The 27,323-nt window shown below is 43.9% G+C and overlaps 1 protein-coding gene across 1 annotated transcript in view; it reads left to right on the top strand.

The window, feature by feature from the left end:
- Positions 1 to 2,103: 2,103 nt before the first annotated feature.
- LOC147095596 (class I histocompatibility antigen, F10 alpha chain-like) overlaps positions 2,104 to 27,323 on the top strand; it is a 34,964-nt gene continuing 9,744 nt past the window's right edge. The window contains exons 1-7 of the mRNA XM_085973668.1: positions 2,104 to 2,139; positions 6,994 to 7,252; positions 18,327 to 18,602; positions 18,830 to 19,096; positions 21,668 to 21,775; positions 22,975 to 22,979; positions 26,209 to 26,321. Coding sequence (XP_085829794.1) covers positions 2,104 to 2,139; positions 6,994 to 7,252; positions 18,327 to 18,602; positions 18,830 to 19,096; positions 21,668 to 21,775; positions 22,975 to 22,979; positions 26,209 to 26,321 — 1,064 coding nt within the window. The remainder of the gene's footprint in view (positions 2,140 to 6,993; positions 7,253 to 18,326; positions 18,603 to 18,829; positions 19,097 to 21,667; positions 21,776 to 22,974; positions 22,980 to 26,208; positions 26,322 to 27,323) is intronic.

The raw sequence follows: 27,323 nt of genomic DNA, 5'->3' as shown, positions 1-27,323 counted from the left end.
GCAAGTGGAGAATGTTTCAGTGGGGGAGTACTTGGGGAACAGTGATCATAATATCATTAGCTTTAGAGTAGTTATGGCAATGGAAAATGAACAATCTAGCATACAAATATTTAACTGGAGGAGGGGTAACCTCAGTGAGTTGGAAAGGGATCTCATCCAGGTGTATTGGGATCAAAAAATTGCAGGCAAAACAGTAATTAAACATTGGGAGGTCTTCAAAGAGGGGATGGTTCCGGTACAGGTTCGAAACATTCCAGAAAGGGAGAAAGGAATGGCATCCAAAGTTCGAGCTCCCTGGATGACTACAGATATAGAGATTAAAATGAGACATCAAAAGCAGCCGATGACAAATGCCAGGTTCATAATACAGTAGGGAACCAAGCTGAATGCAAATAGTACACAGGAGATCTAAATAAGGAATAAGAAGGGCAAAGGGAGAGCATGAGAATAGATTAGCAGCTAACATAAAAGGGAACCCAAAAGTATTTTCTAAAAATATAAAGAATCAAAGGGTAGTCAAAGGAAGGAACAACAAAGGAGATATTCTTCTGGAGGCAGGGACATAATTGAGATAATAAATGACTACTTTGCATCTGTCTTCACTAGAGAAGAGGATGCTGCCAATGTAGCAGTGAAGGAGGAGGCAGTAGTATTATTGGAAAAGATAAAACATAGTTAAAGAGGAGGTAAAGAGGAGAAAAAACGGGGAGTTATAGACCGGTAAGCCTGACATCGGTAGTGGGGAATATGCTAGAGTCCACTATAAAAGATGTAATAGCAGAGCACTTGGAAAACAGTGACAGGATCGGACAAAGTCAGCATGGATTTACAAAAGGTAAATCGTGCTTGACTAATCTACTGGAATTTTCTGAGGATGTAACTAGTGGAATAGATAAGGGAGAACCAGTGGATGTGGTGTATTTGGACTTTCAGAAGGCTTTCGATAAGGTCCCGCATAAGAGAATAGCATGCAAAGTTAAAGCACATGGGATTGGGGGTAAGAGACTGACTTGGATAGAAAACTGGTTGGCAGGCAGGAAGCAAAGAGTTGGAATAAATGGGTATTGTTCCGAGTGGAAGGCAGTGACTAGTGGGGTACTGCAGGGATCAGTGCTAGGACCCCAGTTATTCACAATATATATTAATGATCTAGACGAGGGAAGTAGATGTAAAATCTCCAAGTTTGCAGACGACACAAAGCTGGGTGGGTGTGTGTGCTGTGAGGAGGATGCAGATGAACTCCTATACGATTTGGACAGGTTGGGCAACTGGGCAGATGCATGGCAGATGCAGTATAATGTGGATAAAAGCGAGGTTATCCACTTTGGTGGCAAAAACAGGAAGGCAGATTATTATCAGAACGGCAATAGATTGGGAAAAGGGGAAGTGCAACGAGACCTGGGTGTCCTTGTGCACCAGTCGCTGAAGGTAAGCATGCAGGTGCAGCAGGCAGTTAAGAAGACAAATGGTATGCTGGCCTTCAAACGGAGAGGATTTGAGTACAGGAGCAAGGATGTCTTGCTGGAGTTGTAAAGGGCCTTGGTGAGACCACACCTTGAGTATTGTGTGCAGATTTGGTCGCCTTATCTGAGGAAGGATGTTCTTGCCATGGCGGGATTGCAGCGAAGATTCACCAGACTGATACCTGGGATGGCGGGAATGACATATGAAGAGAGATTGGGTCGATTGGGCTTATACTCGCTGGAGTTTAGAAGAACGAGAGGGGATCTCATTGAAACTTATAAAATTCTAACAGGACTAGACAGACTAGATGCAGGGAGGCTGTTCCCGATAGCGGGGGAGTCCAGAACCAGGGGTCACAGTCTAAGGATAAGGGGTAAGCCATTTAGGACTGATATGAGGAGGAATTTCTTCACCCAGAGAGTGGTGAACCTGTGCAATTCTCTACCACAGAAGGCAGTTGAGGCCAATTCATTAAATATATTCAAGAAGGAGTTGGATATATTTCTTAAGGCTCAGGGGATCAAGGGATATGGGGAGAAAGCAGGGACAAGGTACTGAATTTGGATGATCAGCCATGATCACATTGAATGATGGAGCAGGCTCAAGGGGCCGAATGGCTTACTCCTGCTCCTATCTTCTATGTTTCTATGTTTCTATGTAATTAAAAGGTTGGCAGTGCTTAAAGTAGAAAAGTCACCTGGCCCAGATGGGATTCATCCTAGGTTACTGAGGGAAGTAAGGGTGGAAATTGCGGAGGCCCTGGACACAATCATTAGGTATGGGGGTGGTGCTAGAGCAGTGGAGGAGTGCAAATGTTACACCGCTGTTGAAAAAGGGGGGGAGGATAAACCTGGCAACAAAAGGCCAGTCTGCCTAACGGTGGTGGGGAAACTTTTAGAGACAATAATCTGGGACACCATTAAATGGGATTTGGAAAAGTATGGGCTAATTAATGAAAGGCAGCACAGATTTTTATAGGCAACTCGTGTTTGACTAACTTGATTGAGTTATTTGAGCAAATATTGGAGAGGGTTAATGAGGGTTGCTGTTGTGTATATGAATTTTCTAATGGTGTTTGACAAAATAGCTCATAATAGACTTGTTACCAAATTTAAAGTCCAGCATGGATACAAAATAGTCTAAGGGATATGAAGCAGGGTGCTGAATGGTTGCTTTTCAGACTGGAGGAAAGTATACAGTGGTGTCCCCCAGGGGACAGTATTAGGACCACTGCGCTTTTTGATGTATATTAATGACTTGGTTATACAGAGCAGAATTTCAAAGTTTGCAGATGATACGAAACTCGGAAATGTAGTGAACAATGAGGAGGATAGTAACAGACTTCTGGAGGACATAGACAGGCTGGTGAAATGGGCAGACACATAGCAGATTAAATTTGAAGCACAGAAGTGATACATTTTGGTAGGAAGAATGAGGAGAGGCAATATAAACTAAATGGTACAATTTAAAGGGGCAGCAGGGACAGAGAACATGAGGTGTATGTACACACATCTTTGAAGGTGGCAGGACAAGTTGAGAATGCTGTTAAAAAGATGGGATCATTGGCTTTATTAATCGAGGAACAAAAGCAAGGAAGGTATGTGAAACATTTATAGAACACTGATTGCGCCTCAGCTGGAATATTGTTTTCAATTCTGGGCACCACACTTTAGGAAGAATGTCAGGGCCTTGGAGAGGGGGCAGAAGAGATTTACTAGAATGGTACCAGGGATGAGGGACTTTAGTTATGTTGGGAGACTGGAAAAGCTGGGGTTGTTCTCCTTAGAGCATAAAAGTTTCAGAGGAGATTTGATAGAGGTGTTCAAAATCATGTACGGTTAATCAGGAGAAACTGTTTCCAGTGGCAGAAGGGTCGGTAACCAGAGGACACAGGTTTAAGGTGATTGGCAAAAGAACCATAGTCAACATGAGGAAACACTATTTACAGCGAGTTGTTGTGATCTGGAATTCACTGAATGAAAGTGTGGTGGAAGCAGATTTAATAGGAACTTTGAAATTGGAATTGGATAAATACTTAGAGGGAAAACAAAATTACAGGGCTTTGGGGAAAGAACAGGTGAGTGGGAATAATTGGCTCGTTCTACCAAAGAGCCGACACAGGCACAATGGGCCGAATGGCCTCCGTCTGTGCTGTATCATTCCATGATTGGATGGAGTTAAAATACAGATCAGCCATGATCTAATGGAATGACGGGAAAAGGCTCGAGGGACTGAATGGCCTCCTCCTGTCCTAAATCAATATTGGTGATATTGGAGGTGAAATGCTTACCATATTGGTATAACATTCCTTTGCCTGTTATTTTAATGGTGCAGCCTGCTTAAAACAACTGGGATATCACCTTTGTTGCAGCAGTGGACAATAACAGGTCTCACTAATATTGCCAACAGTAATTTTAGGGTGAAAATGTACAGCGGTACAGCGAGTGATAAGAGTCAATGAACAAGTGTATTTGTTGCTTGCTCTAAAATTCCTCTTTTCACTATTTTAGCAGAGCCTCAATCTGTTCACAGCAGATAGATTTACACCGCCACTGGAAGGGAGGAGGGTTGAATTTTCAGGTTGTGTTGCTTGTAAACTTTCTATCACCCAGCAGACACACTGAAAGTGATCAGCCTGTGATTGGCCTTTCATTGACCTAACAAGGCGAGGCTGTATTTGCCAGTGAGGTTTGCCCCTGTTCTGATAAGGTGCAAACACAGGATTGGAGATTGCTGCTGCTTTCAACAGCCAGCTCTATAATTGCTACTGTTCAGTTTCAGTGGGAAATATTCTCGCCGGTGCTTTCAATTTGTGTCACAGTCTTCCTCCAGTTTCAAGTCTTTCCCATTGACCAGTGTGTTCTTTTCTAATCCAATTCCGCCTGCAGTTCCTAATGCTGGGAATAGAGCCAGAGATTCCCTCCCAAGTGATGGGAGGTGATTTATTTCTCATTGGATAGAATGAGTTTCACTGAATGAGATAAGCAGAATAATGTGGGAGGGGTTCGGACATCTACAAAACCTTCCCGTCTCGCTGTGCAGGGTTTTAACTGAGCGACTCCCTGAACCATTTTCCTCTTTGCTTTACTGAGCCTTTACTTTTTTAAAAGGATGGTTCCTGTAATGACAAATGACCGGACTTGTGCGGTTATATTCTTTATTACACGACATGACCGCCATCAGGAACAATGTATTGGGCCTGCATTTAGTCCAGGATATAACGACTGCCCCCGTGTTTAGTCCGGGATACACCGACTGCCCCGTGTTTAGTCCGGGATACAACGACTGCCCCGTGTTTAGTTCGGGATACAATGTCTGTCCCGTGTTTAGTCCGGTTTACACCGACTGCCCTCTTGCTTAGTCCGGGATACACTGACTGTCCCGTATTTTGTCCGGGTGTACTATCCTCTTGTTTAGTCTGGGTTACACCGATTGCCCTCTTGTTTATATCGGGTTACATCGACTGCCCCGTGTTTAGTCCAGGATACGCTGACTGCCCCGTGTTTAGTTCGGGATTCACTAACTGCCCCGTGTTTAGTCCGGGATTCACTGACTGCCCCCGTGTTTAGTCCGGGTTACACTGACTGCCCCCGTGTTTAGTCCGGGTTACACTGACTGCCCCCGTGTTTAGTCCGGGTTACACTGACTGCCCCCGTGTTTAGTCCGGGTTACACTGGCTGCCTCGGACCTTGCGGATGCCCTGGGGGAGCTCCTGGGCTGGATGGATTGGCGAGGTGACAATAGGGGCTCGTGTGGCGCTACATGCTTGCCAGAGATTTACTGCAGGACTGAAGTAATGTCCCTCAATCGTGGATGGGGATTTGTGCGATGAATCAGGCCGACGTGTTGACAACTCTGGTTGGACCATTCCAGGAGCATTCATCACATGACCTCCAGCCCAGTGAACCCGCCTTTATTCCCCAGTTCCAATATTGTTATATAATTGTGACTTTTTTAATGTTATCGTTTTCTTTCTCCCGAGTTTCTTGTAGCGGTGTCCAGGAGATTAATATTTAATTCCTAGAGACTCCGGGATTGTTCTGGTGGGTTGGCAAGCTATGCTCCACCCATCCGATTGATAAAGTTGGTGGGCACTGTATAATTTTCGTGACCCGGCTTCAGAAACATGAAAGGAGCGCCAATTCTTTGATTTAGCCTGCAGTCCTTTAAAGGGACGGTGCACTTTTCAAGGGTGGTTGGTGCAGTGCGACCTTACTGGAGCATCAGCCTGCATGACATGGTCAGGAGTCCTCCGATTCTCTGGGGCAGCCGTGGAAGCGCTTGTAGAGCAAGTTAGCACCGGTATTGAGGTCCTCGTCTCCTCTAATAGGCAATGATAGGCCCGTCAACTTAATCAGCAGTAACGGCGGGAGGTGGATGAGCAAGCCAGTGGCAGCAACAATGGCTATAAAGTGCATGGTACCCGAAAGCAGCTGAAGGCTAGCGACAGCCTGTTTTGGTCTATCATCCAATTTTCTTTCCAATGACTTCAATCCAATAGAAATTCAGAAGGCGGGCAAAGCTGGCTGCTGATTCGCTATCGCCCATTCTGTGCCGCCGCCCAAGACAAATTTATACTCCATTTTCCCATGAACCTGTCTGCATTGCAGGAAGAAACTTAATGACCTCACCAGGACTGCCAAGGTCAGACTCGGCTTCACATCTCTCTTTCAGTCTGCACAGCCTCATACCGCCTGAAGTTAGCTGCTGCACTACTAATCCTTTCCTCCACATTTCCCATGGCTCTCCTCCAGTCACAACAGACCCTTCACTACATTCCAGAGTGGAATTACCAGAAGTAGAATTAACAGGTCAAAATATTCAGCAGCCAGTACATGCATTTTAAACAGTTTAAGTAATGAAATCCCACAACATAATAGAAGAAAAATGTCTCCCAAATATTCCAGGATTTTATTTGAGACCAACTGAGGATCCCTTTAATATCTGCCTTCCGATTGGTTCCAGTTTTCGGGCAGGATCAGGAACTAGGGTTAACAATGTGGGCAGAGAGGGAAATGTTGTTGAGGGCCTTGATAACTTCCTTTAACCCCAACTTACGTATATTCAAGCTGTTTTTCCCTTCTTTCGCTCAGCAAATCTGAGGCCAATTTTATTGTCACAACAACCAGCGGGCTGGGAACAGATCACTGCCCACACACCAGGGATGGATTCTGCATGGCTTAGTATCATAATTCTGGGTGAACTTCCTCTCTAACTCACCAAAGAATCCCCAGGTCAGACATGGAACTATAATCTTAAACTTACGATTTACAAATGAAATGAGATGATGTAATTTATTTGAACCATAACATTTTTCATTTATTTCGAAATGGGAATATTCTTGTAAATGGATAAGATTTAATATTAAGGCTCATTTTGCCTTCTCTGCAATGTTTTAACATGGGAGCAATGGCAATATATTCAGTGATCTCGCATTTTTCTGAATAAATTATTTTTTCCCAAGTTGTTTAGCAAACTGACATTTCTAATATTTGATATGCCAATTATTTTTTTTATTATGTCCTAGAGTCTCACTCTCTGCTATATTACTATACCCTGAACCATGGGAGTACTGATCTGCCGGAGTATAGTGTTCTGGGGCTTTTGGATGGCTGTGAGATAGACTATTATGACAAAAATATGAAAATAACTGTTCCAAGACAGCAATGGATGGCTGAAGCATTTGACAAGAGTTACTGGGAAGGATACACAATCACTGAAGCTGGTTTCCACGGGCTCATCAAGGGACAGGTTGATAAATGGTTGCAGCAGAACAACCAAACATCAAGTGAGTATATTCGTTTGAATGAATGCAGCGAATGACAGGGGTCATTTTCACTTGGGGGATAGTGTAGCATCAGCGATATTGACCCTTCCATCGCCTTTGGTAGAAGGGAACATCAGGCGAGGTATATAATGGGCAACTAATTGGATATCGCCCATTTTATACCGTCTCTGGAAGGTAACATTAACCCAATGAACAATATCGGTAATACTGCGGGTGAAATTCAATATTGGTCGTGTCAAATGGGCAGTAGCAGTGAGGCTGCCGTTTATTCATGTTCCCTGATGTACCTTTCCATTGCCTTCACTGTAAAATGGGCCGGGGTGTATAACAGGCGGTTTTCCGCTATCGCCCGTTTAGCAACCCTGCTGAAGTTGAATTTGACTTTCATCGCCAGGTAAAATCCGGGCGCCTGTGAATCAGCTGTTGTTTTTCACCTCAATCGATTTTCTGAAAATGGAACATTGTGTAATGTGGGCGGCCGATTCACCATTGGCCACATATCACCTGGTGATAAAAGATAAACCCCCCACCCCCCAAAAACCACCAGTGTTTATTGAATGACATTTGTATTATTACATTTAATTAATTGTATTCACAATATTGTATTTATTGAATGATTTTGCTGGTTGTTTTACATGTAACGAATCATATTTATTTATTGGAGTAATTTTTAAATCTTCAGGCAAAAATGTAAAAAAGTCAATATTGGACCGGCCACCCGTTCTAAACCTCGCTCGGATTCCCTTTCCATTGGGCGAGGTTTATAACAGGCCGCTGACCCGATATTACCCGCTTTACACTATGGCCACAGCTTAAAATTACCCACCCAATTCATGGTAATATTACTTTTAGTGTATGATATTAGTAAAATATTTATTGAATGACTTTGGAAATATCACATTTATTGAATCATATTGGAAATATTGTTTTCATTGAATTATATTGTCAATCTTAAATTTAAGTTTGTATTCGTTTTATTCATTTGTTGAATGACATTGGTGAGCACATATATATGTAATGTCGATGTGTAAGTTTGAGGCTCCAATGCCGTCTTATATCCAGTAGGTGGTTTATCAGAAAGTCATGTTGCCCGACCTGCAGTTTTCTATTCATTCGGAGTAAATTTGGTTCTTGGGCAATAGTGTAAAATGAGCAATATCGAGCTGACTGCCCAATATACACCTTGCTGGATATTCCCTTTCATTGACCTCAATGGACATGAAAATCAGGCTGGGTGTGTAATGGGCGGCCGGTCCAATATCTCCCATTTTACACTCTCACCCAGAGTCAAAATTACCCGCATGGAGTCACGTCCATTGTAACAAGGGCGGAGGACAGTGAATGTTAGCCCACACCATGGAAACATTTTTCAGGCCCTAATTTATACTAAAATAAAAACAGAAAATGCTGGAAATACTCAGCAGGTCAGGCAGCATCTGTGGAGAGAGAAACAGAGTTAACGTTTCAGGTCGATGACCCATCGTCAGAACCAGAGTTGTTTTATGCATTGGAGTTTTCCAGAAGTAGAGGCTGAAGATTTGGGCAATTTAAACTGAGGCACTACAGCACCACCACCGGAGGGAGGGTGCAATTACAGGTCATCGAACTGAAACGTTAACTCTGTTTCTCTCTCCACAGATGCTGCCTGACCTGCTGAGTATTGCCAGCATTTTCTGTTTTTATTTTAGATTTCCAGCATCTGCAGTATTTTGCTTTTGCCTCAATTTATACTTTTTGGCATGTTATGTTATTTTTAGCTAAGAAGCAAAGTTGATAGAAAACTGTGAAGGTGCGAAGTTGAGTTGTTTTACACACCGGAGTTTTCCAGAAGTACAGGCTGAGGAGTTGGGCAGTTTAAGCTGAGGCATTACAGCGCCACCAACGGAGGGAGGCTGCAATTACAGCCTGCTAAGTTTACATCGTCAACTCCCATTTTAAATGTTGGCAAATAGAATCATAAAATTATACAGCACAGAAAGAGGCCATTCGGCCCATCGTGCCTGTGCCAGGTATTTTAAAGAGCTATCCAATGAGATGAACTCCCCTGCCCTTTCCGCATAGCCCTACAAATTTCACCCTTCAAATATTTATCCAATTCCCTTTTGAAAGTTACTATTAAATCTGCTTCCAGCGACCTTCAGGCAGGGCATTCCAGATCACAAGTTGTTGCATAAAAAAAATTATCCTCATATCGCCTCTGGTTCTTTTTCCAATTACATTAACTCTTTGTCCTCTGGTTACTGACCTCTCTTCCACTGGAAACAGTTGCTCCTTATTCACTCTATCCAAGCCCTTTATGATTTTGAATATAAAGTCACATAGGGTTACATAGGATATATGGGACAGAAACAGGTCATTCTGCCCAACCAGTTTATGCTCCACTGGAGCCTCCTCCCATCTTTCCTCATCTAAATCTATCAGCATAACCCTTTATTCCCTTCTCCCTCATATGCTTGACCAGCCTCCCCTTAAATGCATCTATACTATTCGCTTCAACCACTCCCTGTGGTAGCGAGTTCCACATTCTCAATACTCTTTGGGTAAAGAGGTTTCTTCTTTATTCAACATAGGATTTCTTGATGACTATCTTATATTGATGGCCTCTAGTTATGCTCTTCCCCACAAGTGGAGAGATTGTCTCTGTATCCAATCTATCATAACTTTTCATAACTTTAAAGACCACTATTAGGCCACCCCTCAGCCTTCTTTTTTCAAGAACAAAGAGACCCCACCTGTTCATCCTCTCCTGATATGTATACTCTCGCATTTCTGGTATCATCCTTGTAAATCTTCTCTGCACCTTCTCCAGTGCCTCAATATCCTTTTTATGTTATGGCTGCCAGAACTGCACGCAGTACTATAAGTGTGGTGTAACCAAGGTTTAGCATAACTTCACTACTTTTCAATTCTATACCTCTAGAAATAAACCCTAGTGTTTAGTTTTTTTTGGCCTTGCTAACCTGTGGCACAACTTATAGCGTTTTGTGTATTTGTACTCTGAGATCCCTTTGTTCCTCTACCTCACCTAGACTCACACCTTGTAAGTGATAAGTGACCTCCCTGTTCTGCCTACCAAAATGTAATACCTTGCAGCGGTTCGTGTAGGTCGCCACTAAATAAGAGAGTTTGACTTCGACTTTATTTACAGGAACAGACTAATTACAGCAGGTAAGATAGCAGGTAAGATGGCTGACTGTAGGAGCATCGTGGTGTAGGTCTTGTCCCAGCAGGGACTCCACGAGGACTGAGTTCACAGTCCTGTGGGGAACGTGATGACGTCATCGCGTTTGTGTTGTGACGCCATCACGTTGGTCGCGTTCCCGCGCTTAGGGCATCACGTGATGTGCGTCATTGCGTCGCTGGCCATTGAGGCCGAAGTCGGGAGACCGGGCTGTGCCGGTGCTTGCCGCGGGAGCAGAAGATTGCGTCGCTCCCGTCGGCTGGCCGTTGAGGCCGAAGACGTTAGGCCGGGCTGTGCCGGTGCTTGCCGCGGGAGCGGAAGATCGCATTGCTCCCGTCGGCTGGCTGTTGATGCCGAAGATGCTAGGCCGGGCTGTGCTGGCGCACGCACATCACGTTGTATGTGACGTGATGTCAGCGCGCTAGGGTGCGTCTTAAAGGGGCAATGGCCCCAACAGGTAAGTTAAAAGGGCAACGCCCCCAAAAGATAAGTTAAACATACAGTAAGGTAAGTTAAAGGGAATTATGTGTCTCAATGTAAGGGACAACCAGTGGTACCGCCACAACCTCACATTTATCTGCATTGAGCTTCATTTGCCAAATATTTGCCCATTCTGCAAGTTTATTAAAGTCCTCCTGTAATTTGTTGTGGACCTCCTCAGTATTGATTATCTCCCCACCCCAATTTGGTATATTCTGCAAATTTTGAAATTATGCTTTTGATTCCACAGTCTAAATCGGTAATGTAAATTGTGAACAGCAGTGGTCCCAGCACTGATCCTTGTGGAACACCACTATCCACCTTCTGTGAAAAGCTACCCTTTATTCCAATTCTCTGCGTTCTGTATTGAAGCCAGCTATCAATCCATTCTGCATCTAGTACCCTGATTCCGCATTCTCTGAGTTCAGCAGTTAGGCTCTAATTAAAACCCAGGACCTCGAGGGTAATAATTTCTGGATTATTGCCCGAGCCACGTGCAAATTGTCATCGAAGCAGACAGATCAGGAGAATTAACACGGGACTAAAGGGCTGGTGTGGGAAAGAGTGGTTCCTTTTCATGGACATTAGCACCAGTTCTGTGGCAGGAAGGAGCTGTACCGATGGGATGGGCTCCACCTGAACTGGGATGGGACCAGTGTCCTAGCAGAAAGTGTAAATAGGGAGGTGGCAAAGGCTTTAAACAAGTAAGAAGAGGGGAGGGATCTACCAGAAACGTAAACAGCCTAAACATAAACAAAACAAGAGAAGTGAGCATAGGAAAAAAATAAAGTAACGGAGGACATAAGCAGGAAGGGAATAAATAGAGTTATAGAACAGGAGTCTAAAAAGTTCGTTAAACAAAAAGTGAGAGGAAATCCTTTTGAAAATGAGTTAATCTCTCTGTCCAGCAATGCACACAGTGTTTGTAATAAAACAGGCGATTTGGAGGAACTGATGCATTGGGAGGAACCAGATATAGAAGGGATTACTGAGACATGGCTATAGAAAAATCAGGACTGGGAATTAAACATTGCAGGGTATGACATATTTAGAAAAGATAGAAAGGGAAAAGGGGGAGGTGGAGTTGCTGTACTCATAATGGATAACATAATGTCAGTAGAAAAAAGACACGTAGCTTTCAGCAAGACAAAAATAGAATTCACATTGTTAGAGATAAAAGATAATAAAGGATCAATCACACTAATAGGCGTAGTCTACAGACCACCTAATAGTGGAAGGGAGGGGGCAGAAGAAATACACAGACAAATCAAAGAAATGAGTTAAAAACATAGAATAATAACCATGGGGGATTTCAACAACCCCGATATTAATTGGGCATAAGCAGTAGGTAAAGGGGATAAGGGAATGGAGTTCCTACAATATCTATGGGACTCCTTTCTAACCCAATATGTAAAAAGTCCAACAAGGGATGATTCATTATTGGATCTAGTTATGGGAAATGAGCCAGAGCAGATAAGAGAATTAAATAGGGGAGCATATAGGCAATAGTGACCATAATATAATACGCTTTAAGATAATAATACAGAAGGACACAAGTATGACAGAAAACAGTTCAGAGAAAAGCTGATTTTGAGGTGCTGAGAATAGAACTTGGGAAGATAAAATGGGCAACAATATTGGCAAACAACAATGTAGAACGACAATGGGAAACATTTAAAATGGTGTTCAACAGAGTGCAGCAAAAATATATTCTGCTAAACGGAAAGAACAAACTAAACACTAATGAGACACCATGGATGAACAGACATAAGGAAACAATTGAGTATAGGAAACAGGTATATATTAAGTACATAGACAGCTGAGGAGTGCATGGTAAGAGAGAATGTGAAGGGATTAGAGGGAAATCTAGATGATCGGACGAATCTTCGGAGCAGCACGGGGCCGGGAGCTGCCAACCATGATGGTAAAGACGTCCCATGGGTGGAGTGACGCTGGAAGCTGAAGAATCACTCGTGAGGTGTGACTTTGGTAGATGTAGAAAGGAGAGACCTGATGGAATGCAACATGTCAGGGAGCATAGTTTCCCACTGCAGGTCTGGTAGGTTGCATGACCTCAGCGCAAGATGAACAGCATTCCAAATGATAGCATTTTATCTCTCAACCTGCCCGTTACCAATGGGATGGTACGGTGTCATTTTACTTGTGGTGATTCCCCATTGGGAGAGGTAACTTTTGAGTTCACTTGACATGAAGGAGGGACTCCGATCAGTGCGGATGAAATTGGCAAAGGGAAAAGACTTGATCAAGGCATTTGATCACTGTGGAAGTAAGCATATTGGGACAGAGGAAAGCAAAGGGAAAGCGTGAATATTCGTCCACCATAGTCAATAAGTAGGTGTTTCGCGTTGTGGAAGGCAATGGCCCTTTAAAATCAATGCTGAGTCACTGCATAGGCTGCATAGTGTGTATGAGCGAGCCATGCAATGGACAGAAGAATTGCCATTTTAATTCCATACAAATTCTACAGGAGGAGCATCTTCTTTTCACATCTTCCATAGAAAATGGGAGATTTTTAGATAGCACAAAGTGCAACATATGGGTAACGCCAGAATGGCATAAATCAGTATGAAGATCTGCCAGAGTCCAAGTTGACATAGAAGAGCAGAATGCCCGCGTAAGGGTATCCGGGGCCACATTCTCTTTGTCTGGTCGATAATGTATGGTGTATCCAAATGCAACCAATTCCATCCTCCAGAGTTGTATTTTGTTATTCTTGATCTTAGTGCATTTCCAGTTATCCAGCATAAAGGCCACAGAGCGCTGATCAGTTATAAGTGTGAAATGGCGATGAGCGAGAAAATTACTCCATTTACGTACCGCTTCGATGATGGCCGTAGCCTCCTTCTCGACAGGAGGATAATGGAGCTAGCTACCCTGCCAAGTTCTGGACAGAAATGCAATGGGTCGACCACCTTGATTCAAGGTAGCAGAGATCACCACATCTGATGCATTGCACTTGACCACGAAAGGAAGATTTTCATCAATGGAACGATCCATAGCTTTTTCAAGTTGTCGCTTGAGGATGTTGAAAGCTGAAATAGCCGTTGCCTCCAATGGAAATGACTTTGTGTGAAGCCAGGGCTGGATCTTGTCGGAGAAGTGGGGTATCCATTTTGCATAATAGGTGAACATGCCGAGTGCCCAACGAAGAGAGCCGAGATTCATATGGGGAGGGAGCTCCTGAAGCAGACAAAGTCGCTCCGGATCCAGTTTGATGACACCATTGCCCACCCAGTAGCCAAGGATGTTGACTGATGGTACTGATTTCACAGGTTTGGACTCATTTAAGGTTAAGTTGCGATGACGGAGAACGTCAACAAAATTCTGGAGGTTGGCATCATGCTCCTTCTGGTCATGACCAGCAATGGTGATATTATCCAGATATGGAAAAGTGTCCATTAAGTTCTCCTGTTTGACTAGGCTATCCATTGCCCATTGAAAGATGGCTACCCCATTGGTGACCCCAAAACTGGTAAAGCCGACCATTGGCCTCAAAGGCCGTATACATTTTGTCATAGTCCTTTAATGGTACTTGATGATATGCACTCTTTAAATCAAAAGTTGAAAATACCTTGTAGTTGGCAAAGTTATTGACCATGTCATCGATGCATGGTAGTGGGTAGGCATCCAGGTCGGTATACTGGTTAATAGTTTGCGAGTAATCAAGGCAAAACATTTCTTGTGTTGCTTCAGAGGATTTTTAACAATGACGACTTGAGCTTGCCAGGAAGATGAACATGGCTCAATGATACCATCAGCTAGAATGCGAGAGATTTCTGCCTCGATAAAGGATCGATCATCTTGGCTGAAACGTCTTGATTTAGTGACTATGGGCTTACATCGGGGGGAAAGATTGGCAAACAAGGAGGGCTCATTGAGCGAAGCCGCCGAAAGTGCACAAAACGGTACTTTGGAAATCGAAAGCTCCGGCTTTGACCCTCCAAACTCGAAAGTGAGTCTTTTGTGTTGTTTCTGGAAATACTGTCCCAGGAGCACATCACTGCATAGGTCCTTGAGCACCCTGAGCCGGGTGGAGAAATAAGTCCGGCCATTGAGAATAAGGTCGACAAGACAAAAGCCGGAAGAATTGCTGGTCAGTGTCATCAGAGCCATTGCAATTTCCCTGTCCGAGGGGTAAATACGCAGTTTAAACTTACTGAAAGCCCACTCACTAATGAAGCTGTCAGAGCTGCATGAGTCAATTAGTGCACTGAAAATGTGTCCATTTACCGAAACCATCGTGGCTGCATGGGGCAGACTTTGGGGAAAAACAGCTGTGATGGGAGGAGGGGCAGTTTTACTCTTGACAGCTGTAACCTTAGTAGTGTTTCTCGGGGGAGGAGCAGTTTTATAGATTGCAGCTGTAACCTTAGTAGTGGCTCTTGGGGGAGGAGCAGTTTTATAGATAGTAGCTGCAAAACTAACAGGAGGTTAGGCCTTTCTTACTAACAGCGGCTCTTGACTGGCATACCTTAGAAAAGTGACCTTTCTTGCTGCAATGATTGCAGGTTGCGTTATGAGCAGGACAAAATGTCCTATAATGGAATGCACCTCCACAGAAGAAACACTTCCTTCCAGATTGCTAGGATGCCACTAGGGCGAGGTCATCATCAGTGTAGGTTTCTAGGGCAGGGGTGTCATCATCGGTGAGGGCTTCCGCCCGAGGCCTATCGAAGGAGTCACCAAAAGTGATAGCAGCAGCCCGTGCACATGGTGAAAGATAGGTATCTGCATTCCTCTTTGCTAAGTCCAGAGAACATGCCTGGCCATAGGCAGCCTATAACTTGAGGGTTTTATTCTCCAACAGACACTGACGTATGAAGGGAGATGCAATACCATTAATAAAGGAATCACAAATTAAGTCCTCCTGGTACTGCTCAGCTGTAACAGCTTTAACATTACAGTCCTTGCTGAACCTGCAAAGTTTCGGAAGGAATTCGTCAAGTGATTCCCCGGGTTGTTGTGGAGTTGTGGCCAGTAGATGCCGAGCAAAAATTTCATTTGCGGACTAGACATATAGCTGCTGTAGTATTTGGATAGCGGTGTCATAGTCTACACAGTCTTCGATATAATCAAACACATGAGAGGATACATAATTAGCAAGTATCTCTAATTTATCAGGAACATTCTCACCACACACCCTGAGGAAGTTGCTGAAAGTACGATACCAGTGTTTCCATACCTTAGCGGCTGTAAGTGAATTCGGGTCCGGGTCGAGATGTGCAGGTCTGAGTAGCTTCTCCATGATGGATCGATTACTTGTCTGAGTTCCCTTCTACGGTTCAAGTCATAGCTGACTGTTCCCGAAATCACCCAAAGCGTGGAGTCGATATCAAGTTGATTAAATTGACATAATAAAACTCACTACGCACTTGGTTTGAGCATAAAGCAAGGCTTTAATCAACTTGTTTCAGAACATGAAGGTCTAGTTGTACTTCACTAGTTCCTTGTCTTACAAAATGTCCCTGCAAGCTGGGCCCACGCCGGAGTATTTATACTCCTTGGACGGTGTCACCAGCTGGCCATCCAGCATTATTTCATGAGTAGTTTCTTGATGAATGATGAGATTTATAACAGAGAGTATAGGTAAAGGGTAGCTATTCACGGTGGCAGAAGGTGGGTAGTGGTGTTCCACAAGGATCAGTGCTGGGACTACTGCTGTTCACAATTTACATTAATAATTTAGAATTTGGAATCAAACAAACAATTTCTAAATTTGCGGATGATACCAAATTGGGGAGGGATAGTCAATACTGAGGAGGACTGCAAAGAATTACTGGAGGAGATTAATAAAGTTGCAGAATGGGCAAATAATTGGCAAATGAAGTTCAACACAGATAAATGTGAGGGATTGCATTTTGGTAGGAAGAATAGGGAGGTCACTTATCACTTGGAGGGTGTGAGTCTAGGTGGAGTAGAGGAACAATGGGATCTCGGAGTACAAATACACAAATCATTAAAAGTTGCGCCATAGGCTAGCAAGGCCATTAAAAAAGCAAACCAAGCACTAGGATTTATTTCTAAAGGGATAGAATTGAAAAGTAGGGAAGTTATGCTAAACCTGTATCGAACCTTGGTTCGACCACACTTAGAGCACTTAGAATTGATAGGAATTGATAATGGACAAAATTGGTATAAAATGTGACAACAGCATGTAAGGCTGTCTGGACAGGCAATACAAAGGCCTTCTAATAGATTTATAGTTAAACAGCAACATTTATTCAATTTGGGAATCAGAGCAGTAGAACTGGTTGGAGCACAGCAGCTTCCCTGGGAAATGCAAAGCTAAGTCCGACAGTGCCACCACCGGTGGGAGGGTGTAATTACAGCATGACCAGCTTGTGTGGCAGCTTCCATTATAAAGGTGGTCACAGGAATTTATAAAGGGAAATGTTAGCACAAATGTAACAGAAATACGACAACAGGAAGTATACTTTTGTGGACAGGAATTGCACACACATCTAACTTTGTTTAATTTTATACTCAATTTGCTGTGGCGTTGCATAGGTGAGGGGTAATTTAACTTTTTGTGACAGTGTAAAATGAGCAATATTGCATCCGTCACCCATTACACATCCCGCCCAATCTTCCCTTCCATTGGGGCCATAGTGAATTGACAGCCCATTTTACATCTTTGAAATCAATAGAGAAAAATGGGTGCAGTGTAAACCGGGCTGCTGACTCGCTCTGAGCCCATTTATAGGGGCATTGTATGTAATATCATGGACTTGATGTTGATTTACAGACGACATTGGTTAGGACACTGTTGGAATTTTACATGCAGTTCTGAGCAAATATTATAGCAAGAATATTAAAACCATGGAAAAGTGCTTCATTAGAACGAATGATTGTAATTATAAAGAAAGACTTGAAAATGGTGTATTTTCACAGAAATAGACAAGATTAGTGGCGGATGTGAAAGGTTTTCGCAGTTACGTAGGTATTTGAGAGGGTGAACAATGAATGATTGATCCCCTGGCTGGTGAATTGTTAATAAGGGGCACACAGTCACTAGAAGAACAACGGTAAAAATTAGGATTTTCGCCATTAGAATATGGAATGTTACTGAGGCAGCTACAACAACATAATTAAAAAGGAACTCGATAAATATATGAAAAGGAGGATTATGGAAGGAAATGTGCATTGGCAGGGAAATGGGTTTAAAGCAGAGAGCTGCCATTTAACTTTGGAGCCAATTGTTCTCTTTCTGGGCTGTGAATTTTATGTCCCTGTGTGATGATGCTTGTTTTCGAAACTGAACTCCATTTCTACCCTTAGTAATGGAAAGAGTGACTGGATGTGAAGGGACTAAAAAATAACTGAACTTCTCAGACTTTGTGTGAATAGATTCGATAATTATGTAGCTATTGATCGATTCAATTACTGTTCTAGGTACTCACTACATTCAAGGACTGTTTGGCTGTGAGCTGAATGATACCAATCCTAGTGTCGGGGTTTTGAAGTTGGCTTTTGATGGAAGATACGCATTTAGTTTTGATAAAGACAAATTGGTTTGGACTGTACATGATCCAGTAGCTCAGACCTTCAAAGTGAAATGGGATAAGGAAACAAAGATGAACCTTTATTTCAAGAGCTTGTTAGAAAAGGACTGTGTGGATTTATGGAGGACATACTATTCACTTGGAAACGCATCACTAACCAGAAAAGGTAAGTTCAGAACAACCTAGGGGTAATTTTAAAGTTTGGCGACAGTGTAGAACTGGTGATATTGGATCAGTTTCCGTTATACACGCTCCCCATTCACCTTTTCCAGGCAGCTGATCCGATATCACTTGTTTTACACTAGTGGCAAAAGTTAAAATGACTTCATTCATTCTATTGTGAAATGTGTGACTTTTATTGAAGTTGAAAATAACTGTCGTTCTATCATGTAGTTTCCCCCGAGGTCTCAGTTATTGCCCGGGCTGCTGATCGTTGGTTTCTCCACTGCATTGTGACTGAATTTTACCCGCAGTCCATCAGCGTGACCTGGTTGAAGAATGGAGAACATGCGCCTGAGACCAACTCTACTGGGTTATTACCCAATGAAGATGGGACGTATCAACTGACAACAACCCTTGAATTTGATCCGTATGATGGGGAACAATACTCCTGTCATATTGAGCACAGCAGCTTGCCGGGTGGGAAGGCTGTCTCCTGGGGTAAGGACATGAGCAGCGATACTGAACAATCCATCAATAATAGCAACACTCACCCATACAGAGATAGAAAGCAGAAAGAGATCAATGAAATGAATGACTAAAACAAATTGTACATTACCACCCTGCTTTTCTATTCTAATCCTCCAGAAATGAACCGGATACTCTGTCTCCCGGTAATTTTTATTGGTTACTATTGGGTCTTCTGTGCTGTTGCTGATGGACAAGAACAGGAAAACTGAAATCTTTCACTCCCAGTAACTGTTTTTTCTTGTCCATCACTTTTCTCTGTCTTGCTCTTTCTCTCTGTTAATTATAAATCAGACCACACTTTTGTTATCGCTGTACGTCAGGCTGCCTGTGACTGTTCCTCATTCTTTCTCTCTCTCTTAGTCCATTCCTGTTATTCTCTGACTCTTCCATAATCTTCACCCCCCCCCCCCTTGTGTGCTTCTCACACACTTACTTTCTCTGTATACCTTTCCCATTGCTTCTTGCTGTCTATCGCCACGCTATACCCACACCCCACACACACCGCACAATCTCAGAGTTAGATAACAAATGAATCCCTGTTCATAGTCTATCTGGGTTAGAGAATGGATGAATCTACGTTCACCACCCACTCTCAGACATCAGACTCGTTATTTGTTCGACTTGCTGTTGCTTCACACTTTGTTTCTGATTTCTCATTGTTGTTCCCTTTCACTGTGGTGATGGAGCTGCTCGGTTTCTGAACTTGAACCTTTTGCACTGTGCTGAGCTATTTCACTCTCAGCTTCAGTGTGGTTTTGCTTCACTTGTCTCTTTCCTCTGGTGGGGAATGAGGGGACGAGTCACTTTGGGATATTAGAGGAGGAGAGGGGAAGTGTTGTGAGGAAAGTTCATTTAAATGTAGTGCAGTGGGTGGAGGGGTGATAAAATAGTGCGGCCTGGCGGTAAGGGTGAGTCTGAGGCTGGGCTCCTGAGGCAGGGATGGGCCGACGGGCACTGGGAGCTGCTGGTTGGGAAGGTGGGGGCGGTGGGCTTTGCCCAGAAAGCAAGAATCTGCAGCAAGAATAAAGATCGGGGCGGCTGGGTTGGGTGGGGGGAGGGGGGGCGGAACCCCAGGAAATCAGCCTAGAAATTGCTGTTGGTGATTAACAGCGTCACCAAATACCTCCAGGGGAACCTCCTGCTATTGGTTTCGACACAGCGGGGTGCATTTCCAACCTGCTGTCCAGGTTTAAGACCGGAGTTGCCTCCAATGAGAATGAAAACGAGCAGTTTCTGTGACAGGCGGCTGATCGACAGCGGCAGGTTCACACCCGAGCGGCACGGTGAAAATCTACCACAAATTGTTTAATAGATAACGGTGCTGCTCATTCAGGTCTCTCTATGTAAAGGTGCCTCCCTCAAGGGAACAGGTACGATGATCCTTATGATCTGGAAATGTGTTTCTGGTCGGTTACTGCGCTGATCCTCTGCTGAGGGCAATTTCCAGACGTTGTGGCCCAATCTGAGCAGGTCCCAGTTGTTTAACACAATCCCTTCAATTTGACCATCGGTTCATTAACGGTATGTTTCATTGACTGCATATACACAGCTTCATATAATCAGGTCTGTCTGTCTGGATGTTCGTTGAGGGCGGTCATGATTTCAAAGCTGCTGCACCAGCGATGAGCGTTGTCAACATAACATAACATTACGTGACAGGTTGAAAATGATAGGGTGCCGCGTATTGTTGAGCCACAGCTTCCCTTGCAGTACACTGAGAATTAGCATTAAAGAAACGGCGTCTGAGTGCAGTTACAGACTCTGACCACTGAGTGTCACTGTGGAGCAGACTGGGCTATGGAGACAGCAGCCATGTTGTTATCGATAACGAAAAGAAAGTAAACATCTAACTATCTGAATTAAATGTAAACGTTTATCTATATCGTTTAGTTATTTACAATTCTCACGAGCTGCAACCTTGTGCTCCGATCCAAGGACCTCCCATCACACGAAGCTGTGGGGATGGTCAGAAGCTCGATTCCCCAGCCCTGGGATCTGGCACAGTGACATCATCTATTTAGCTGCCATTACTTACCCCTCATATTGGCCCATTCACCAGGCCCGCAGACACAGGCCTCTGCCGCTTTCCTACCTGGCTCCCCTCACCCAGCGATCCATGGGGGGTTGTGGTGGAGGGGACTGCTAGCTTTCCCCCTGCCTCGCTGGGCACCACGACCAAAACCCTTTTCCATTGGCCTCCCAGCAGCACATTCTTATCGCTGGCCCAGCCCCGATCTGTCTAGAAACCATGCTTCACTCTTCACAGCCATTGCTTCTTCCCCCACCACCCCAGTCACCTTTACAGCCTGCCCACCTCTCGTTGACCAGAACCTGTGTTTATTCACAAAAAGTGAACGTTGTAGCTTTAAAGAAACCTGGTTCCACCTCAGTGAAATAATACTGTGTGCACTATATGGTGTGGGGATACTGTCCATATAAAACAGCGCCACATCCTACTTACCAGGAGCAGGGCCATAGGTTTCCACTGATTATATATATAACCGTCAATCTGCGCATACAACTCTTGCTCATATTTTTCAGATGGAAAAGTAGAGAAAGACAAGCATGTGGGGCTGATTGCCGTGTGTGTACTGGTATCGCTGGCTATCGTTATAGTTTTAATCTATATGTGGAGGAGAAAACGGAAAGGTAAGGAGAGGGAATAATGTCACACTCCTGTTTGTAGAAGTATGACACAGCGGCTTTGCAGAAAATCCTTTGTCCTGCCCCAGGATTATATTTGAATTTTAAATATCTGTTATAAAGAAAGTAAAAGAAAAGCTTGTGTTTATACCGCGCCTATCACGACCTCAGGACGTCCCAAAGTGCTTCACAGCCAATTAAGTGCTATCTTTTTAAGTGTAGTCACTGTTGTAATGTAGGAAATGCGGCAGCCAATTTGCGCACAGCAAGCTCCCACAAAGAGCTGTGTGATAATGACCAGATAATCTGTTTTTAATGATGTTGAATGAGGGATAATTAATGACCAGGAAACCGGAGAGAACTCCCCTGCTCTTCTTCGAGATAGTGTCATGGCATCTTTTACATGCACCTGAGAGGGCAGATGGAGCCTCGATTTAACATCTCATCTGAAAGACGGCACCTCCGAGAGTGCGGCACTCCCTCAGTACTGCACTGGAGTGTCAGTCTAGATTTTTGTGCTCAAGTCTCTGGAGTGGGATTAAATTGATTCATTTATTGACTTGTGTAAGAACAACTGGGATTTTATAGAGGGAAAGTTTACTAATGGAATTCTAGGTTTAATCACAAGAGGTACAGAACATAAGAGCCAAGAAGTAACTATGAGCCTCTATAAAACCTTAAAATGCCCTGAGTTAGAGCACTGTGTGCAGTATTGAATTTCACAAGATAGGTGGGCTCTTGAGCTTTCGGGAAGCTACAAGGTGGATTCACTAAGATGCTGCCCGATAGAAAGAAAAACAAATAGAAGGAAAGACTTGGAAAATGCGCATTTTTATTAGAAGAATGCATATTACGGGTGATATAATAAAAGTGTTTAAAATGATGAATGATGGCTCAGGGTAGATAGAAGCAGACTGTTTCCATTAGTTGAGGATCAAGCATGCAGGGTTATAGATACCAGGGTAAATGGTAGAGAGATAGAAAAGAGGGTAGGTGACGATTCTTTTCACAGAGGGTTGTGAGGCTGCAGAATCTGCTTCCAGTGGTAAAGGTTTAATAACCTTCCTGATTTTGCATCAGAGCATTTACTTTCTCTTCCAATAAGCCACATTCAAACTGCAGCCTCAGGATCCCTGAGGGCTGGTTTGGCTTAACGCCGGATGTTTTTGTGTAAATCCCGACTCAGGACCCCACCTGACTACCAGGTGAAGTAGAGGGAGACTGCCTCCTCCAGAATATTCCTTCAAACCAAATCTAAGGTTGTGACATTAATAGTTTCCGAGTGGCATTAAGGTAAAAGGTGGAAATATAAAAAGAAGTTTACAAAGTTGACTGGAACTCCCAGGTGTTAAACACCGTCCGTCAGATTTGAGTTCCCAGATTGCATCATTAGGGCAATTATTGCCCATGTCTACTGCGGTCATGGCACCTTCATAGGGGCAAGACAGGGTGGAGAGACATTGGGAGTCAGTTTCAGATTTGGAGATTGTGTAAAACAGGCATTATTGGATCAGCTTCCCGTTACACACCTCTCCCAACTTTCCTTTCCATTGACTTCACGGAAAGGACAATTTGGGAGGTTTAGAACAGATACCCGATCCGATATCGCCTGTTTACATTAACGCCAACAATCACACTGGCACCTATGGGGGTATAAATTTGTCATAGACTCATAGAGTCATAGAGTTATACAGCACGAATAGAGGCCCTTCGGCCCATCATGTCCGTGCCGGCCATCAAGCCCTGTATAATCTAATCCCATATTCCAGCATTTGGTCCGTAGCCTTGTATGTTATGGCATTTCAAGTGCTCATCCAAATGCTTCTTAAATGTTGTGAGGGTTCCTGCCTCCACAACCCTTTCAGGCAGTGAGTTCCAGACTCCAACCACCCTCTGGGTGAAAAAGTTCTTTCTCAAATCCCCTCTAAACCTCCCGCCCTTTACCTTGAATCTATGCCCCCTAGTTATTGACCCTTCTACTAAGGGAAAAAGCTCCTCAGTATCCATCCTATCTATGCCCCTCATAATTTTGTACACCTCAATCATGTCCCCCCTCAGCCTCCTCTGCTCCAAGGAAAACAAACCCAATCTGCCCAGTCTTTCTTCATAGCTGAAGCGCTTCAGCCCTGGTAACATCCTGGTGAATCTCCCCTGCACCCTCTCCAAAGCGATCACATCCTTCCTGTAGTGTGGCGACCAGAACTGCACACAGTATTCCAGCTGTGGCCTAACCAGTGTTTTATACAGCTCCATCATAACCTCCTTGCTCTTATATTCTATGCCTCGGCTAATGAAGGCAAGTATCCCATATGCTTTTTTTACCACCTTATCCACCTGTTCCGCCGCCTTCAGGGATCTGTGTACTTGCACACCCAGATCCCTCTGCCCCTCCGTCTTGCCTAGGGTCTTACCATTCATTGTGTATTCCCTTGCCTTGTTAGTCCCCCCAAAGTGCATCACCTCGCACTTTTCCGGGTTAAATTCCATTTGCCACTGTTCCGCCCATCTGACCAACCCATCTATATCGTCCTGCAGACTGAGGCTACCCTCCTCGCTATTTACCACCCGACCAATTTTTGTATCATCCGCGAACTTACTGATCATACCTTTTACATTCATATCCAAGTCATTAATGTAGACCACAAACAGCAAGGGACCCAGCACCGATCCCTGTGGCACACCACTGGCCACAGGCTTCCAGTCACAAAAACAACCTTCGACCATCACCCTCTGCCTTCTGCCACTAAGCCAGTTTTGTATCCAATGTGCCAAGGCACCCTGGATTCCATGGGCTCTTACCTTCTTGAACAGTCTCCTGTGCGGGACTTTATCGAAGGCCTTACTGAAATCCATGTATACCACATCCACTGCGTTACCCTCATCCACACACCTAGTCACCCGCTCAAAAAATTCAATCAAATTAGTCAGACATGATCTTCCCTTGACAAAGCCATGTTGACTATCCCTGATTAATCCTTGTCTCTCCAAGTGGAGACTAATTTTGTCCCTCAGAAATTTTTCCAATAATTTTCCTACCACTGATGTTAGGCTCACTGGCCTGTAGTTCCTCGGTTTTTCCCTACTTCCCTTCTTGAATAATGGTACTACATTAGCGGTTCTCCAGTCCTCTGGCACATCCCCTGTGGCCAGAGAGGTCCTGAATATATGTGTTAGAGCCCCCGCAATCTCTTCCTTTGCCTCACACAGCAGCCTGGGATACATTTCATCTTGGCCTGGGGATTTATCCATTTTTAGGCCTGCTAAAACCGCCAATACCTCCTCCCTCTCGATGTTAATATGTTCGAGCATATCACAGCCACCCCCCGCCCTATTTCTATGTCTACATCATCCTCCTCCATAGTGAAAACAGATGCAAAAAATTCATTTAGAACCCCTCCTACATCTTCCGGCTCCACACACAGATTGCCACTTTTGTCCCTAATGGGCCCTATTTTTTCCCTAGTTATCCTCTTACCCTTAATATACTTATAAAACATCTTAGGATTTTCCTTTATTTTGCTCGCCAGTGTTATTTCATGGCCCCTCCTTGATCTCCTAATTTATTTTTTAAGTATCCCCCTGCACTTTTTGTACTCCTCTAGGGCTTCCTCCGTCTTTAGCCTTTTGTATCTGCCAAAAGCCCTCCTCTTTTTCCTAATCCATTCTCGTATATCCCCTGACATCCAAGGTTCTCTGTGGTTTTTGGAACCACCCTTGACCTTTACGGGAACATGTGGCCATTGTATGATCTCAATCTCCCTTCTGAAAGCCTCCCATTGCTCCGATGTGGATTTTCCTACAAGTAGCTGATCCCAGTCCATTTTGGCCAGATCCTGTCTTATCCTATTAAAATCGGCCTTCCCCCAATTTAGAACCTTTATTTCCGGCCCATCCCTGTCCTTTTCCATGACCACCTTAAATCTCACCATATTATGGTCACTGTCACCAAAGTGCTCACCTACTAGCACTTTTTCCACTTGGCCGGCCACATTCCCTAGAATTAGGTCCAGTACCGCTCCCTCTCTTGTAGGACTTTCTACATGCTGGCTCAAAAAGCTCTCCTGGATGCACTTTAAGAATTCTACACCCTCTGAGCCTTTCACACTTTGACTATCCCAGTTAATATTGGGGAAGTTGACATCCCCCATTATTATTACCCTATTATTTGCACATTTCTCTGAGATTTGCCTACATATCTGTTCCTCTATCTTAAGGCTACCGGCCCAAATTGGAAGCCATTTACTCCATTTACTCCGGGCGAAGGCAGTGAGAATCGACCGCCCTTTAGGCCCGCTACTCCTGTGTGCTAAACTAACTGCCACTGAGCTACATGTAAGGGGATGAACCATGAAAAGTTAATGAACAAGTCAGTGCATTCTCTGTTCTGAGCTCTGCACTGTCATCTCTAGATTTTCTAACATTTGTGTTTCACTCCCTAGATTACAATGTTGTTTAATCAGAACCTGAGAGTTTCAAGCACGAGACTTGCATTGGATCCAAGAAGATGCTGGAATAATCATCGTGAATCAATTGTTTTATTACTGATGCAACTGTATTTGCATAAACATTTCACCCCTGACTTATGTTTCAGTCACTATTAGAAGATTACTAACTTGCTTAACATTGAAGGAACATCTACAATTGCACAAGCTGGCGCTCTAGACATTACCTAACAGCTGCGCGGAATAAAGGCACGCAAGGGATTTTAAAAAGAAGTTTTGTCAATATTGATACTTTCCTAATTAGCACAAACTTGATTTCATTTTCAATTTTCTACCCTCAGCTCCTGAAGGCTTGGCTCCAACATTGGCCTCAGGTAAACAGTCTCCACTTGTGAGCAGAAAAAGCGATTATGGAAACACTGCTTAGTTACTGGAAACACAGCCAAGCCGATCCTGTCCACACACTCACATTTCACCAGCAGCATCGACAACGCAGGGGTCCGGAGCAAATCACGAGGCCACTTCTCCCTCTGTAACTGAAGGGAGCGAGGCCAATATAATAGCCCAGAAATTCGGGTCGGGGGCTTCCCGCGGGTGTAAGCCCCCGACCTGCACTTACCTTGCGCGCTGGCCATTGAGCTGTGGGTCTGCTTGGAATTCCGATCCGGCGTCTGCTCCAACTGCCGGTGCGCAGTGCTTGCGTATCCCAGGGGCTTAGTTTGTTGTCCCCTGGGATCATGTGGGCCATGAGGAGCCAATCGGAGCAGGGAAATGCCCATTCATAAGTTTGACAGGAAGCTTATAAATACTATGAGCCCCAAAACATCACTAAATCTTCAAATAATTGTGAAAAAAAAAATATTTTTGAAATAATTATTTTGAACTATAATTTAAATTTTTGAAAACAATAATTTTATTTTCTAACGGGGCTAAAAATAAACTTACCTTGCTTTAAAGTATTTACAAATAATAAACCTGTGGAAAAAATGTCTTAATTTTAATTAATTCACCACTTACATTGTAAAAAGCAGGCCTTACGCCTGCTTTATAAATGCCTAACTTCTGGAGACTTACCCACCCGGGAAAACCTGCATAAAAAACGTAAGTTCGAT

Source organism: Somniosus microcephalus, unplaced genomic scaffold, assembly GCF_052327205.1.
Source record: "Somniosus microcephalus isolate GS21.2 unplaced genomic scaffold, FLI_Smic_1.0 unresolved_chr1, whole genome shotgun sequence".
NCBI classification, from domain to species: domain Eukaryota; kingdom Metazoa; phylum Chordata; class Chondrichthyes; order Squaliformes; family Somniosidae; genus Somniosus; species Somniosus microcephalus.
The sequence above is the reverse complement of the archived record's forward strand: the minus strand, read 5'-3'. Positions and strand labels throughout refer to the sequence as shown.